This window comes from Thunnus maccoyii, chromosome 2 (genome assembly GCF_910596095.1).
Source record: "Thunnus maccoyii chromosome 2, fThuMac1.1, whole genome shotgun sequence".
NCBI classification, from domain to species: domain Eukaryota; kingdom Metazoa; phylum Chordata; class Actinopteri; order Scombriformes; family Scombridae; genus Thunnus; species Thunnus maccoyii.
In genome coordinates, this window is record NC_056534.1 from 12,642,848 (window position 1) to 12,658,455 (window position 15,608).

Genomic DNA, 15,608 nt, shown 5'->3' on the forward strand with positions numbered 1-15,608 from the left:
CCCGTACAGCAGGAGGCAGTATACATTTCCTAGTATTGGACCATAGGAAGTGCTTTCAAAGACGCAGTATCGTGTTGTCGTTCGCTGTTCGTTTGAGGACCTGGTCGTGTTCCTAAACTTGGCAATGATGGCTGTACTGACTTAAAGAAAACCAACAGCTTGGCTTTTTTTTATACATCTTCACCTATCGTCGGTTAATGTGGGATTTCGAGTTCAAGTCTTCATTTTTGTGTCTGCACTGAGTGAGTTAAGCCGTCCGTTAGCCACCTAGCACTGAAGCTAATGTGGGCCAGCTAACGTTTGTTAGCGAAGACAAGCTATATTCCTTCCCATTAATCCCATCCAAGAGACTGTGTGAGCGAATATATTTTAACGTTTTTGAGTTGATACCGTTGTAACCAGCCGAGGGAAACAATGGGTTCGTCCAAGAAGCATAAGGAAAAAAGCCGCGACAAGGACACGGAGGAGCGCCGTCGCGAACATAAGAAACATCGCCACAAGGACCGAGAAAGAGATGCTTCTGACCGGGATGGGACTCGGACTAAAGAGAAACGAAAACGCTCCGGGTCCAGGGAAAGGAGCGGACGAGAGGGCCGCAGCAAAGGCGAAAGGAGCAGTGGGGAGCCACGGGTGAAGAAAGAGAAAGTTGATCTCGGATATGAGGAAGGCAATACAGAGGTGGAACCTCAGTCTGCAAGCGGAGATGTATCGCTCAGCATTGAGGAGACAAACAAACTTAGAGCCAAGCTGGGTCTGAAGCCCCTGGAATTAAATGAGAACAAAAAGGAGCTTGGCACCAAAGAGGACCCAGTGGTGGCTGAGACCATCAACCCAGTTCTCATCCAGAAGCAGAAAGATATGAGAGAGAAGCTTGCAGCTATGAAAGAGAAACGCATCCAGAACCAGAAATTGGGAAAAGTCAAGTCCCTAGCAGATGATGATTGGCTGGATGACACCGCTGCTTGGGTGGAAAAAAGCAGGAAAATGGCTAAAGAAAAAGAAATGGCAGAGAAAAGAGCCAAGCTTCTGGAAGAGATGGATGAGGAGTTTGGTGTCAGCAGTCTGGTTGAGGAGGAGTTTGGACAAAGCAGGAAGGATGCCTATACATCTGGAGATCTAAAGGGACTCAAAGTACAGCACAAGGTGGAATCCTTCAATGAGGGCCAGACTGTCATCCTGACACTGCAAGACAAAGGTGTGCTTGAGGAGGAGGAAGATGTTCTTGTAAATGTGGGACTGGTGGACAAGGAAAAAGCAGAAAAGAATGTGGAGTTAAAAAAGAAAAAGCCAGATTACAAGCCCTATGAAGAAGAGGAGAGTGTGGATGACATGGTTACGTTTAAGTCCCACTCTGTACTGTCAAAGTATGATGAGGAGATTGAGGGCGAAAAGAAAAAGAGCTTCCGGCTGAATACAGGGGGCTTCGCTGATGGAGAGCGGGAGCGGGAGCTCCAGGCCATAAAAGAGGCTCTACGAAATCAGGCTCAGTCTTTGGAAATGCCCTCTCTCACTATTGCATCAGAGTACTACACGCCTGAGGAAATGGTCGGCTTTAAAAAAACAAAACGCCGTGTGAAGAAGATCAGAAAGAAGGAGAAGCAGACAGTTGGAGTTGAACATCTTGATGACACTCGGAGTTCTGATTTTGGCTCCAGGTCACGTGGCCGAGGCCGCAGACCGGTGGACGAGGACGGTGAGGAAGTTAAAGAGGAGGAGGAGAGCAGAATACCAAATGTTGTCCCCCAAATGTCTGATGACATCAGGATGGCAGAAATGGACATAAGTGAAGACGAAGACTTTACACCCCCTGAGCCTGCTGTAATTGAGGAGGACGAGGCAGAGCAGGAGCTGCAGAAACAACTGGAGAAGCAGAGGAAGCTAAAGCAAAAGCAGCTTCTCAAAGACTCTGGGGAGAAGGTGGCAGAGCAGATTAAAGTGCTTGGTAAAGATGACCATGACAATGATCCTGAGAAGAGGAACAACATCGTTTTCAACGCGACCTCTGAGTTTTGCAGAACTCTGGGTGACATTCCAACTTATGGCCTGTCAGGCAACAGAGAGGACCAAGAGGATATTATGGATTTTGAACAGGAGGAAGAGAAAGATGATGCTGGAAATTCAGATTCAGATATGGACGAGAATGTTGGGTGGAGCACAGTTAACTTGGATGAAGAGCAGAAACAACCAGACTTCTCCACAGCCTCTGCCACCATTTTGGATGAAGAGCCCATTGTCAACTCTGGGCTTGCTGCTGCCTTGCTGTTGTGCAAAAACAAAGGTCTTTTGGACACTCAAATGCAGAAGGTCGCCCGTGTCAGAGCACCAAAAGGCGCCCTGCCCAACGACAACTACTGCATCGAGGACAAGATGGGCTTCGATGACAAGTACAGTCGCCGAGAAGAATACAGAGGCTTCACCCAAGATTTCAAGGAGAAGGATAGCTATAAACCTGACGTCAAAATTGAGTATGTGGATGAGTCTGGGCGGAAGCTGACCCCAAAAGAAGCTTTCAGGCAGCTTTCACATCGCTTCCATGGGAAGGGCTCTGGAAAGATGAAAACTGAGAGGAGGATGAAAAAGCTTGAGGAGGAGGCGCTGCTGAAGAAGATGAGCAGCAGTGATACTCCTCTTGGGACGGTGGCTTTGCTTCAAGAGAAGCAGAAATCCCAGAAAACACCATATATTGTGCTTAGTGGGAGTGGGAAAAGTATGAATGCAAACACCATTACTAAATAAGTTTTGGGGAGGAATGAATCATCTGTAACACAAAAATACACATGCACAGATACACACACACACATACATACATTTAAAGGCTGTTTTAAGTATAAAAAGTACCTGCTATAATTTCATGCATAATTCATACAAGCTTCATTGTTGTAATAAAGAATTGTTCAATAAAATGAATACAAATTAGAGAAATGTTTTTTTTGCTTTTTTTTTTGTTGCAAATTTGTGAAGTGGAGAGTAACTCAAGGAAACTATCTTCAGGATTAAAAATATTGTTTTAATGTGAAATTAAATTTGTGGTTGTCAATTTTTAATGTCTTTGTTTAGCTTCATGACAGCTGTTGAATAGTTTGCAGCAAGAGGTCAGAAATGGGTCTAGTGCTAGTGAACAAGGGGAGGAGGTATTTATCAAAAGGATTTCAAACGCATTTGGGTTCTGATTTTAAGTGGCAAAACCAGAGAGAAAGCTCAGACTCAGCTTTTTTTTTTAAGTTGAATGTGGTTTACAACAGAACTAAAATGACAATAAATAAAACAATGCAACAGTTTAAACACTAATAAAGCTGTATAGAATTTTACATAAATTATTTTTATGAAAACAGAGCGAAGCAACATACTTACACAATGTGGAGGATGTTGTTTTCACAGAAAGTGGACAAGCAGTCCTGTGTTACAAATTCAAGTAATTCTCGGCCTTTGAATTTGGTTAACTTAACAGAAAATTAAACGGACTATAACCATTATATGACAATATAACTATGTATTCCACAAATGTTTACATTAAATACTGTTCAAAAACAGGTGAATTTTTACCCAATAGATGGCAGCCTTGTAAGGGTTTGTCAAAAGGCACATGACACTGGTGGGTGGTTGCCTACGGGGCGTCGCTCTCATTTTTGTTAATTATATTATAATTAAGTTATAGTTCAAACAAAAGCAGAGATTTACTTTGTCTTTCAGAAAAGTGTTGATATCGCGCATGCAACTGTTTGAAACTCTTAGACGTTTTAAGATTATTTTAATACCGCCAAAGAAATTCACACACTCGTCCAGATTACCAAATAACTATTATGACGCATAATATGAGAATGACTACAAATTATAAATCAGGTATTATCAGGTTATATATTATATTTTTGATACATAGCTACAGTACAGTGTGCCGCCTCTCCTCAGCGGAACTAACGTTCACGGTTAAGGAACTACTCGAACACTATTGGGTGCACAACCTGTAGCAAAGTAGCTTTGCTAACACTAGTGAGCTAACATCGCTTATCCGACACGACATGAACACTATTGATGGCAAAAGCCTTACACGGTAACGGTAAGTGTCATGAAAATAAGAACCTATAATGTCAACAATTATATTTAACACAGAAACGCAGAGAGAGTTGCACAGTTAAAATAATTGTAAACATCGTCTACGACGCGTCAGCTTGTTTGACAGCTTCCTGTTGTTTAAGTTAGCTAGCGAGCTTAGTGACGGACAGTTAGCTTTGATGCTTGGAAACGGTATCGTGTTCCTCGAAGTACTTCTCAGAATCCTTTACTTGGCACCTGTATGTTATCCTGGCAAAGAACTGGTGGGTTAAGATGACTTTTCAATAGCGAGCTGTGTTTTTTAGTTTCCGATAGAACGTAGTAAATGTTAGCTAAACAGATTATCAGGAGTCATGTCAGCACTCAATTATTTGTTGCTGTGTGTTATATCTTGTAGATTTCACGTTAAAGTAAATTTCAAGCTGCAAGCTAGTAAGAGGGACATGATGGAAACAGATCTTCGTGCTAATCGCCTTCCTTTACTTAGCGTTCATAGCTGTTGTCAAGTGTGGATCATCCGGCATCCATTCATATCACGGTACATTCGACCAATTTCAGCCATGATTTTGTAGGTATTTTTATGTCTGATTTCATTATAAATCATCACAAAGGATACGCAGTAGGCTGGTATCATACACTGTACACAATATTTAATTATACCTGAGGCCAAGGATTTATAAACTGAACGGTGTCATTATAGAATGACATAAAACAGTTTTGACTCTTCAGTAGTTAATAAGCGGTGACACACCAGTTTACTCTGTAATGCAAATGTCTGTAGTCACAAGACCAGTTTATTTGCTCACTTCACGTGTCATATGTACATTGAGCAGACTTAGTTTGCCCAACTATGAAGTGTCTGTGTTAATCATAATTAGATTTGTTATGTCCACAGGCTCTAACTTCACCCAGTGAGACCACAGGCTGTTGTGATGTCAGAGCCTAAGCCCCCTACTCCAACCGCTGGAGACACATACAAAGGTTGGCTCTTCAAATGGACCAACTACATAAAAGGTTACCAGAGACGCTGGTTTGTTCTAAGCAATGGACTGCTGTCTTATTACAGGTAAGTCATGTTGCATATTGGGGCTGCAAGTAATGATTATTTTTAGATTAGATTAATCTGTCTGTTATTTTTATAATTAACTGATTAATCGCCTAGTCTTAAAAATGTCTGGAAATAGTGAAAAATGCACATCACAATTATCCAGAACCTGAGGTGTCATGTTTTGTCTGACCACATGTCTTGTGCAGATTCTTTAGGCTTTTTGAAGGCCATTTTACAGAGCAGTAAATAGTTCTTAATTAAAGAACACTACTTGCATCATTATGAAAAAATAAACAGTAGCCTTACAAGAAAAAAGTTAAATGGTTAGATAATATTTCTTATAGGGCTGCAACTAATGATTGTTTTCATTATTGATTAATCTGTCAGTGATTTTCTTGATTAGTCATTTGGTTTACCAAATGTCAGAAAATGGTGAAAAATGATGATTATTGTTTCCCAAAGTGCAACCTCAAACCCCCGCAAGATATTCAGTTTACCATCATTAAGGACTAAAGAAACCAGAAAATATTCACATTTAAGAAGTTGGAACCAGGGCATTTTAGAATTTTTTCTTACAAAAATGATTAGTCAATAATCAAAATAGTTGGCAATTCATTTTCTCTTGATCAACTAATTGATTAATTGATTAATTATTGCAGTTCTAATTTCTTACTTCACAAAACAGTGATTTAGAAACTCAACATTTGACTGTCCTTCATTCTCTCTGTCTGCCTATAGGACCCAGGCAGAGATGGGTCACACATGCCGAGGCACCATCAACTTGGCCACGGCCAACATTGCCGTGGAGGACTCATGCAATTTTGTCATTTCAAATGGAGGGGCACAAACCTACCATCTGAAGGCCAACTCAGAGGTAGAGCGCCAGCGCTGGATCACTGCTCTGGAGCTCGCCAAGGCAAAGGCCGTCCACATGCAGGCCGAATCAGGTGAGCGGGTAGAAATGTTGGTAGGAGAATTCAGGAGACATAATATCAATATCCATAAAAAAGCCTAAATACCACCACCAGCAGCAGCTATGCCAGGCACAGATGTGTGTCTTTTTATATGTGCAAAGCATTTCCCTGTGACATTTTTTTGCTTTTTGGTTATCAAAAACATGTATGTTAGGTTAATTCTCCTGTCAACACCCTTGACCAACGGCACTGGCACAGAACTGCAGTTGGTCCCTGGGTGCTGCACAGTGTCTTCCCACTTTTCCTAATAGTTAGGATGGGTTAAATGCAGAAATTGAATTTCATTGTACAACTATATGTGCATCAAATAAAGTATTTTTACCTACCTTACCTTAAATTATCTTCCCTTCCCTCTCTCAGATGACTCGGGTGATGATTGTCCTGCCGTGCCCCCCACCCCAGGACAGGGTGGAGGCCGTAACTCAGAAGTCCAGACCACACTACGCACACTAAGCAGCAAGGTGGAGGACCTCAATACCTGCAATGATCTCATTGTCAAGCATGGGTCTGCCCTTCAAAGGTATCTATTATTAGATTGAGCAGTTTGACTACTCTAGAAAAAACATTATTATCCAAGAAAAAGAAGGGTGGTGGTGTTTGTTTATTTATTTGTTCCCTTATTCATTGATCCCTTTACTCCACATACAGATCTTTGTCAGAACTGGAGGGGATTCGTGTCGGAGGGGACATGGGGGAAAAGATCAGACAAGTTACAGAGAGGGCAACACTGTTCCGGATCACCTCTAATGCCATGATCAATGTAAGTCACCCACATGTCAATCATTGAGAAACGCATTATATGAACTAATGATTTATTTGCTGATTTGTTGCTCCTGTGTTTGCATGCTCCCCAAGGCATGTAGAGACTTCCTCTCCCTGGCTCAGAGCCACAGTAAGCGCTGGCAGAAGGCCTTACAGGTTGAACGAGACCAGAGGATAAGGTTGGAGGAGACTCTGGAGCAGCTGGCAAAACAACACAACCACTTGGAAAGAGCTTTCAGAGGAGCAACAGTTCTCCCTCCTTCATTCAGCAATGCTTCCTTAGGTAACAAAGGTACAGCTCTCATCCCCAAATGAGCTTTTGTCTTTGGAGCCTAGACTTTACTCAAAGCATATACGCCAAGCTACATACCAGTGCCAGTTAATTGAGGCCAGATCAAGCAGAAGCCTGCTCCAATTTACCATTTATTCTTCCACTGTCTCTCTTCGCTTTAGGTGGTGCTTCAGGAAAAGGTGATGCCAGTGATGAGGATGATGAAAATGAGTTCTTTGATGCTATGGAAGACCCAGCAGAGTTTATTACTGTCCCCGCTGATCCCAAGTATCACAGGTTAATAACTGGTTTTCTTTTTTAGATGTCAGTGATTTTATTTCTTAATCTCAATCTTGTTTTTGTTTGTTTGTTTGTTTTTTATTTTCTCTCCCCCTGTGTTCTGTTTTTCTGTTAAATCTTGACTATCATGTTTGTCTGTCTTCCAGGAGATCTGGCAGCAATGTTAGTGGGCTCAGCAGTGAGACTGGAATGGACGATCAGTCTGTAAATGTATGTCTAGTTTGTGTTTTCGAGCAATTACTAATTTGTTTTACTCTGTATTATCTTCTGCAGTAACTTAACCAGTAACACCCTTTTCCTTATCTTCCTGCAGTTTGATGAACTGTCTTTGGCATCCAATCCGGAGTCTCCACAGCCTCTTGAGCTAGAGCCAGTTAGACAAAGACGGACTCGTATCCCTGACAAGCCCAACTATTACCTCAATCTGTGGAGCATCATGAAGAACTGTATTGGAAAGGAGCTCTCAAAGATACCAATGCCTGTAAGGAAGCTGTGCACTTGTTGTTATTAATATATGGAAACCAAGTCATTAGCAGTAACTACAATACTTCTCTCTACCTACCAGGTGAATTTCAACGAGCCCCTCTCAATGCTGCAACGTCTGTCTGAAGACCTGGAATACTACGAGCTGCTGGATAAGGCTGCTAAATGTCAGAGCTCACTAGAGCAGATGTGTTATGTGGCCGCTTTCACAGTCTCTTCCTACTCCACCACCGTCCACCGCACAGGAAAACCCTTCAATCCTCTGCTGGGAGAAACTTTTGAGCTGGATCGGCTAAAAGACTGTGGCTACCGCTCCCTCTGTGAACAGGTATATTTGAGACAAACTGGAAATCATTTAAAATCTTAAACAACTCGGAAAAGACACCATCAAACATTTAGCAAGTGACTTTTTGCAGACTAAAGTTGTATCAGTTCAGGCGATTTTTATTTGTTTCAACTACACGATCGCATTCAGGTTCGACCAGTTTTGGAAAAAAAAAACATGCTCAAATTATGTTTACGCCGTCATGCTCATTGGTTTGAATGCTCTATGCCGCCACATAATGGTGATGATCACATCTTGACTTTGCTACCTGTTCTCTCTCTCCTCTCCTCTCAGGTGAGTCACCACCCACCTGCTGCCGCTCACCATGCCATCTCTGAAAAGGGCTGGAGCCTCAGACAAGAAATTACCCTGGCCAGCAAGTTTAGAGGAAAATATCTTTCTATCATGCCCTTAGGTGAGTGTGTGTGTGTTTGCATAATTGCACAACAGAAGAGATGTTACACCTGTTTTTCATTTCAACATGTGAGAAGATGCCCGTGTCAATTCTGTGGTTGATTGAAGGTTAGTTTATTAGTCAGAGCAGAGGTTACCAACATGTTTGTTGTTGTGTACATACAAAAAAATCCTTGTCCCTGTGCGGTATCTCATTTGTAAGCTCAGTGTGTAGGATATGTGGGATTCAAGTAAATTCATTTTGATTGAGCTGGTTAAAGACTGTTGTCTGTATCTCCAGGTTCTATCCAGTGCATATTTGATAAGAGTAACAATCACTACTCTTGGAAGAAAGTGACTACAACGGTACACAACATTATTGTGGGGAAACTATGGATTGATCAGGTAACTTTTATGCTGATACATTATTGGTAAAAAGCAAAATTTCTATCATTAAGCATATGACACCACTCCCAACTATTTTTGGACAAATAAATGTCATAGTTGTCTTCATAGAATATTTTGCTGATCATTCTACAATGTTAGCCCTTTAAGTTTTCAACAGCAAAACATTTAGTCTCTTTCCTTTGTTCCTTTCCAGTCAGGGGAGATAGACGTGGTGAACCACATGACAGGGGATCGTTGCCACCTCAAGTTTGCTCCCTACAGTTACTTCTCCAGAGACGTACCAAGAAAGGTGAGTTTTGATTTGTTCTTGTTAATATTGTTCACTGTATTTAAAACCAGAGCTGATTCTTTATAGAATATGAAAAGTTTAATGATTTTAATTGAGATTTGTTTTCTATCCGGAATAATACTGAATACATTTCCCAAATAAAGTTGATGCTTTCGTCCCTTGTTAGTCAGATTGTTTGGCTATGTCTGTCGTTAATTTATATGAAATTCTGTGACTAGATAGGCCAAGTAACAGCTTATTTAATTTTAGTGTTAATTTGGGATTTTCGGCATTACCAGTGTTTTTGCAGTAACTTCATGCTTTGACATAATGATGATGATCTCTGTAGGCTAAAGAACTTGCGTTTAAATTTTAATTGATAGGAATAATGTTTTTTTTGGGGGGGTGTAAAAGCAAATGGCCAAGTCTTTCTTAAGTGTAGTGAAGTGGATTTGGTTTTCTGCTTCTGGTTTAAAATGATTTTAATTTAAAATAATATGAATATTACCTACTGCAGGTTATTTGATTACATTCTTAACTGAAACCTGTGTTTTGTCTTAAAGGTAACAGGAGTTGTAACAGATAAGGAGGGGAAAGCCCATTACGTGCTGTCGGGAACCTGGGATGAGAAGATGGAGTTTTCCAGGATAATGCAGAGCAGCAAAGGCGAGAACGGCACTGAAGGCAAACAGAGAACTGTATATCAGACCCTCAAAGCCAAAGAAATCTGGAAAAAGAACCCTTTACCGTAAGTTTATGTCATATAGATATTTGATAATATCGGAAAAAGTTGAAAGTGCTTTTAAACAAATAGAGCTGCACAGGCAAGGCTGTATTGTTGCTGTAGCTTTCTTCCTCCGACCTTTTTATGATGTTGACTTTACAGAGAGGGAGCAGAGAACATGTACTACTTCTCCTCACTGGCCTTGACGCTCAATGAACCTGAAGAGGGAGTGGCGCCAACAGACAGTCGACGACGCCCTGACCAGAGATTAATGGAGGACGGCCGTTGGGATGAGGCCAACGCAGAGAAACAGAGGCTTGAAGAGAAACAGCGCACGACCCGTCGAGAACGGGAGAGGGAAGCTGTTAAAGCAGCCAGTTCACCTGAGGAAGGTAAGAAAAGGAGGAGAACGAAAATAAAGCAGGGAAAAGGAAGAAGAGATGCTGTATGTGTCTTGTGTTTCTGTCTTGCAATGTTTCTCTGTCCATTCATCTTTTGTCCACTTTGTCTGTCTCGGTATACTTTGTCTGCTTGTCTTTGTCTCAACGCTAAGCTGTCACTGAGGATTCAATCAATGACTCACCCTTGAAAAGCAAGTACTCTTCTTAGTCTTTCCCACTCGAAATCTGCACTTTACTTCGGCTTAAGTATAAAGAAATACATGTGAAATATGTCCGTGCGTGTAATAGGAAAGTGCGTAATGTCTTCTACATCCATCTTTTAAACACTCATTGACCTTTTTACCATCCCTCCATCCGTTTCTGTTCCATTTAGCTGATGCAGGGGAGACTGGCACAGAAGCAAGTGAGGTTTCTGATGAAAGCAAGTATCACCTCACAGCTTAACATATAATATGTACTTTTAAAGGTGCTTTGTGTAGCGTCTTAAGTGGGTAAATAAAAAAAATTACCCTAACATATCCATGGGAGATTGATTGGCTTGTTTTCTCAATACCAGTGACCTAACAATTACTTAAACATGTGCTGGATGACATTAGGATTTTAAAACTTTCAAAACTCAAGCTGTTTTGTAACAAGGTCACATCATTTCTTCCTTAAGTATCTTCAGTTGTTTGGTCACGGTGGTCAGAGCTACAAGTGACAAGTTGACAGAGATCATAGATGATTTAGATGCTCATTTAACATCAAATGAGACCAGCACTGATCAGATTTCCCACCTTATATCGGCCTCTAAATTGCATTTTTCCAAGTCAGATTAAATAGATAATTGTCTATTATAATAGAAGTAGTTTTTTTAGTAATTTTATGGGTAACAGTATTGCTTCACTGTGCATCATTCAGTACAAAAGTAGTAAGAAAAAAAGGAAGAAGCAAAGGTCTCTTTTCTGTACAGTCACTGCACTGAGCTGTCAGTCATTTTGACAAACATATATTACTTAAGATGCTACACGCAGCAGTTTAAAAGTGAAAATAAACAACAGATTGGTGTGGAATTTTCTGAGTTATGGATTGACTTGATTTTTTGTGTGCTGACGTTCAGCTGACACAGAGGACTCTCCCCCTCTTACGCCTGTTGCATGCAAGTAGCCCCTTAACACTTTCACTCATCCTTTGTATCATACCCCCTTCTTTTATGTCTCAAAGATTCATCCGTCATTCTTTTTTTTTTCCAGCCCCCTATGGACCATCACCCCTCCCTTATCTAAGCAAGTATTCTGATCATGATATAACATGTACAGTGTCATTACTGTATTTCAAAATTTATTTAATTTAGTTAAACCCCCCTTTTCATCTTCCATCATTTCCTCCTCACATCCTTTCTTAGTGGGAGGCAATGAAGGTCCTTATGAAGCTCCAGTGAAAAGCAAGTAACATCAGTGTTGCTCCGAGTATCCCTTGTTTTGTTTTTTTCATATTTAGATGCGTGTTTGTAGTCTTTAGTGAATCTAATAGAATATTGTAGCTGTAGAAGTGGTGCAATAAACCTAGTACTACAATAGTTTAGAATAGTATTTTATCTGTCTTTACTGTGGTCCTTGGCAGTCGTGAGCCTGGCTCTTATCACATGGTACATCATAGAGGAAGTAAGTAATTGGTGATTTCATGGAGTACTTATCTATGATTTGCCTCCTGCATTTGGTTTCTGAAGACCAAGTAATCAGTAACAATGAATATATTTATCTCTATCTTTTTAGTCAACCATCTGAGAGCATATCAGCTTAACTTAAGCATGATGCAGTATGTTTTCATGGCTCAGTGGCTTCATAACCCTCATCTAGGGCCCCTGTAAAGATTTCACTTGCTTAAAGATTCTTATCTCCTTCAGGCGCCCATCAAGACAATCATCAAGCGTTGTGGTTTGAGAAGATAGACGATCCCGTATCTGGTGAGACCCTGCATGTCTACAAAGGAGGCTACTGGGAGACTAAGGATAGCGGCAGCTGGGACATGTGCCCTGATATCTTCTGATCACAGCCCGAATCAGCCTGTTTCCATCGGTGGTGTACAACCTCAACAAATGAGAAGCCAGTGAGGAAACAAACTTGACATCAACCTCCACCTTTTCCCTATCCCAGCATAGATTTGCTCAAGCCCCTTCTCAGGACTAGGGTCTGGACTTGTTTTTTTTTCTCTTCACCCTCAACATAAACTCAATGCACATCGTAGCTGGTTAGAGTTCAGATTTCCCTCTCACTGCCACTCTAATGCTGATGTTTATCATGTTGTCATCGCTGCAGTCTTTGTTGCAGCCTTTTCATTGCATTTTGCAATGCCATTATGTATTTTCTTGAGCAGCACTATTGTGAAAGGAATAGGTTTGCTTAAATAGAAAGACCCACCACCTAAGATGTAATGTATGTGCTTGTTTATGTGGTACACTCCTGATGTGATGATTTTATTTTATTTTTTTTGCAATGAATTTATCACAACTTCAGTCAAGTCCCCAGCACAGCACCACTACAAGTCAAAGTTCATTCATACCAATTGTTTTCAGCTTACACAGAAAATATTCACTAAACCGGTTTCAGACCATGTGGATTGCACAGCTTCAACAGGCTTCACTGGTTCTGACAAAGAGGAGATAATGACTAATGTGTCAGAAACACTGAACATAATACTGAAACATAATGCAGAGTTTGCCTTGGAGTTTATCATGATTTGTGGTGCTACTTTATTCCCCGAAGTGAAACAACAACTCTGGAGGCATATTATGTCTACACAATAGCCTTCTTTTCATTTTTGCACTCAACCAGGACATTTCATTTCTTCTTTTTGATTTTTTTTTTTCCCCCCCTGAGTCAAAATTTGGGAAAATACTTTTAAAATACGTTACTGTTGAAGAGATGTGAAATCAGAAGTCGTTCATGATGGTTATGCCACCCCTCTTATATTAGCCTGATAAACTCTGGTTAGGTCATCTTGACAATCCATAATTGTGGGTCGGAAATGGCGACATACTTTATTTCATATGTCTTTTGACCGTTTTCACTACACTGTAGAAGAATGACATTTCTTTTTTCTACTTTTTAATGATATTCCTGTAGCACATTAATTTTAATTGAATACTGTATATGTTTTTTATTTAATATGATACAATATTGAATACTATATGAAATTAAATAGTGGTACCAAACAAACTTGTATTAGTACCAATGAAAACATGAAAAATACCACTGGCACTTTGGCCAGCAATGTGGTGAAAAAACATTTAAAACTTTTGTCTTTTTGTTATTTGTCACTTGTTTTTTTGTGTGTTTTCTTTCAATGATTAATTTTAAGATCCTGGTTGAATTAAATTATGTTAGATTGTATTCAGTTTACTTTAATCCTCATGTTTGAGATCAAATGTGTTAGAAACTCCACCCCACTCCCAAGTACCTGAATTTCACATTTGTATTGTAAAGTTTGTGCTCTTACTAAAACTTGGATCAAACATTTCAACATCCATCAATTCTGCTTTCAACATAAATGTTGAGGCTGAGATTAATTTACTAGCTACAGAGTCGTGGCTCCCACGTGTCACTGGGTTGTGTGCTGATTTACTCTGGTTTAACGATCAGCAAAGTGAGCGGAAATGTGAGACAAGAGTTTTTTTGTCTTCCTGGCTTCCCCTTTGAACTTACTGATTATAGCTTTAATCTTGATTAAGGTTATTTAAATCTTTGTGTGCTGCGAGTGTAGACTTTTAACTGTCAGCAATAAGAGTGCCTCGTTATGTAACATGCGGCACGAAATTAAATGTGAGGACAGTGTGAAGGAGAACGTTCAAACTGCAAAAAAAAATAACTTTGTCTTTGTATTTGTTATCTGTGATATGAGTGGAAGGACTGTATGGTTGATGAAAATCTAAATTTCATGTTATATTCAAGTGTACTTAAAATAGAACACTGACATTAAGATCACAAAACACAATGTTGCAAATATTTCTGTGTAAATATATTAAATAGTTGAAGTAATTGGGATATTAACTGGTAAAGTTGATAGAGAATCTAATTGCAGCGATGCACTTTTTTATTTAAACGTTTGGTTCTCTCTTTTCTTTCATTGTTGTTTACTCAGAACTGGATGCATTGTCATTTCCTGAGCCTGAGTGTAACATGATTTTTTTTTTTTTTTTTGAGAGTTACTATGAGATTTCATCTTAACAGCTAGGATAGCTCTATTTTGATTTATACTAATATGTTTTGGTCTAAACCATTTCTTGCTACTATCGCTTCATATATGATTCATATTGATATAAGAAGAGTGAGTGTGAGGATTGTACATCTTTATGCGACACTACATCTCTTCAGTTACCGAATGAGTTTACAAGTTTCTGTCTTGTCTTTTTTTTTTTTTTTTTCACATACATGTAATCTTGATTTTTAGCCACTGGTCTTAATTGTGTAGCCCCGTGTTTTTATTTGCTTTTCTATTTTTAAGGTTTCTGCCTTTTTATCTCTTTTCCTCCTGCTGTGTTGTTTGTTTGTTTTTGCCCTGTCACTATTCACAACGCTACAATATACCACAATTCTTAAAAAGAGACTGAAGGTGTCATTTGCACTTTAGTACAGTACATCCATTATTTAACATGCCCTACTTGATTTGACTGATAAATGGTCACCTTTTGCTGTTTGAAGAGTTTGTCATTTTGTGAGTTTGTTTTGGAAACTTAAATCATGTTCAGTAATTGCAGACATGTACATAAGTAAAAATATATACATATGTATTGACTTACAGTCCTGAGAATACTTTTCACCTTTTCTGTCCTTTACTGCAGTTTTTTAGCAGGATTGTGTTAGAGGGTGACAATATTAAAGTCTGGAATAGAAATGACGTGCATCTTTTGTTGTCATTAATTGTTTCTACATGGCCTCACAAAATGGCTTATATTGGTTAAATGGTTAAAGATGCCTCTTCATGTGGGCATAAGTAAGGAATGAAAACAAAAAAAATCAATTCAGTGAGCTTTTAAGTGCAGACAACATCCAATTTGACTGGGGTTATATTAAGCGTTCTGAAAAATATCTTACTGAAGTCTATGTGGGAATGTTGAACTCTGTAGTTATGAGATAGTAATCAGCTGTTAGGCTGCCACACCCTGTTGTTGACAGGTGTCATTTTACAAATATAGACCTGGAAAAACTACATACTACTACATT

General features: G+C 39.7%; 2 protein-coding genes across 10 annotated transcripts; both read left to right on the top strand.

Moving 5' to 3' along the window:
• The first annotated feature begins 56 nt into the window (after positions 1 to 56).
• sart1 (spliceosome associated factor 1, recruiter of U4/U6.U5 tri-snRNP) lies at positions 57 to 2,918 on the top strand. The gene has a single exon (XM_042433895.1). It carries the CDS (start codon positions 415 to 417, stop codon positions 2,734 to 2,736), a length of 2,322 nt encoding a protein of 773 aa, XP_042289829.1. The 5' UTR covers positions 57 to 414; the 3' UTR covers positions 2,737 to 2,918.
• An 86-nt stretch (positions 2,919 to 3,004) lies between these two features.
• LOC121911889 (oxysterol-binding protein 1-like) lies at positions 3,005 to 15,282 on the top strand. Of its 9 annotated transcripts, XM_042433852.1 has the most exons (18): positions 3,005 to 4,054; positions 4,946 to 5,116; positions 5,837 to 6,045; positions 6,433 to 6,592; positions 6,721 to 6,832; positions 6,928 to 7,126; positions 7,288 to 7,402; positions 7,552 to 7,615; positions 7,719 to 7,886; positions 7,971 to 8,216; positions 8,508 to 8,628; positions 8,908 to 9,011; positions 9,208 to 9,303; positions 9,846 to 10,030; positions 10,169 to 10,398; positions 10,781 to 10,828; positions 11,507 to 11,545; positions 11,640 to 12,382. In XM_042433852.1, the coding sequence occupies exons 2-18, from the start codon at positions 4,983 to 4,985 to the stop codon at positions 11,738 to 11,740; spliced, it is 2,331 nt and encodes a 776-aa protein (XP_042289786.1). In that variant the 5' UTR covers positions 3,005 to 4,054; positions 4,946 to 4,982; the 3' UTR covers positions 11,741 to 12,382. The 9 variants fall into 9 exon arrangements, with proteins under 9 accessions (XP_042289786.1, XP_042289779.1, XP_042289810.1 ...); XM_042433845.1 differs by lacking the exon at positions 11,507 to 11,545 and having other exon boundaries at positions 12,293 to 15,282; XM_042433876.1 differs by having other exon boundaries at positions 11,507 to 11,727.
• The last annotated feature ends 326 nt before the right edge of the window (positions 15,283 to 15,608 follow it).

What these genes read in the sequence shown, in the direction of transcription:
- sart1 (XM_042433895.1), top strand. Translation starts at nt 415, where the DNA reads ATGGGTTCGTCCAAGAAGCATAAGGAAAAAAGCCGCGACAAGGACACG.
- LOC121911889 (XM_042433823.1), top strand. Translation starts at nt 4,983, where the DNA reads ATGTCAGAGCCTAAGCCCCCTACTCCAACCGCTGGAGACACATACAAA. An exon ending in CCACATGCAGGCCGAATCAG is followed by an intron (nt 6,046 to 6,432) that starts GTGAGCGGGTAG and finishes TCCCTCTCTCAG; the next exon opens with ATGACTCGGGTGATGATTGT. An exon ending in ACCGCTCCCTCTGTGAACAG is followed by an intron (nt 8,217 to 8,507) that starts GTATATTTGAGA and finishes CTCTCCTCTCAG; the next exon opens with GTGAGTCACCACCCACCTGC.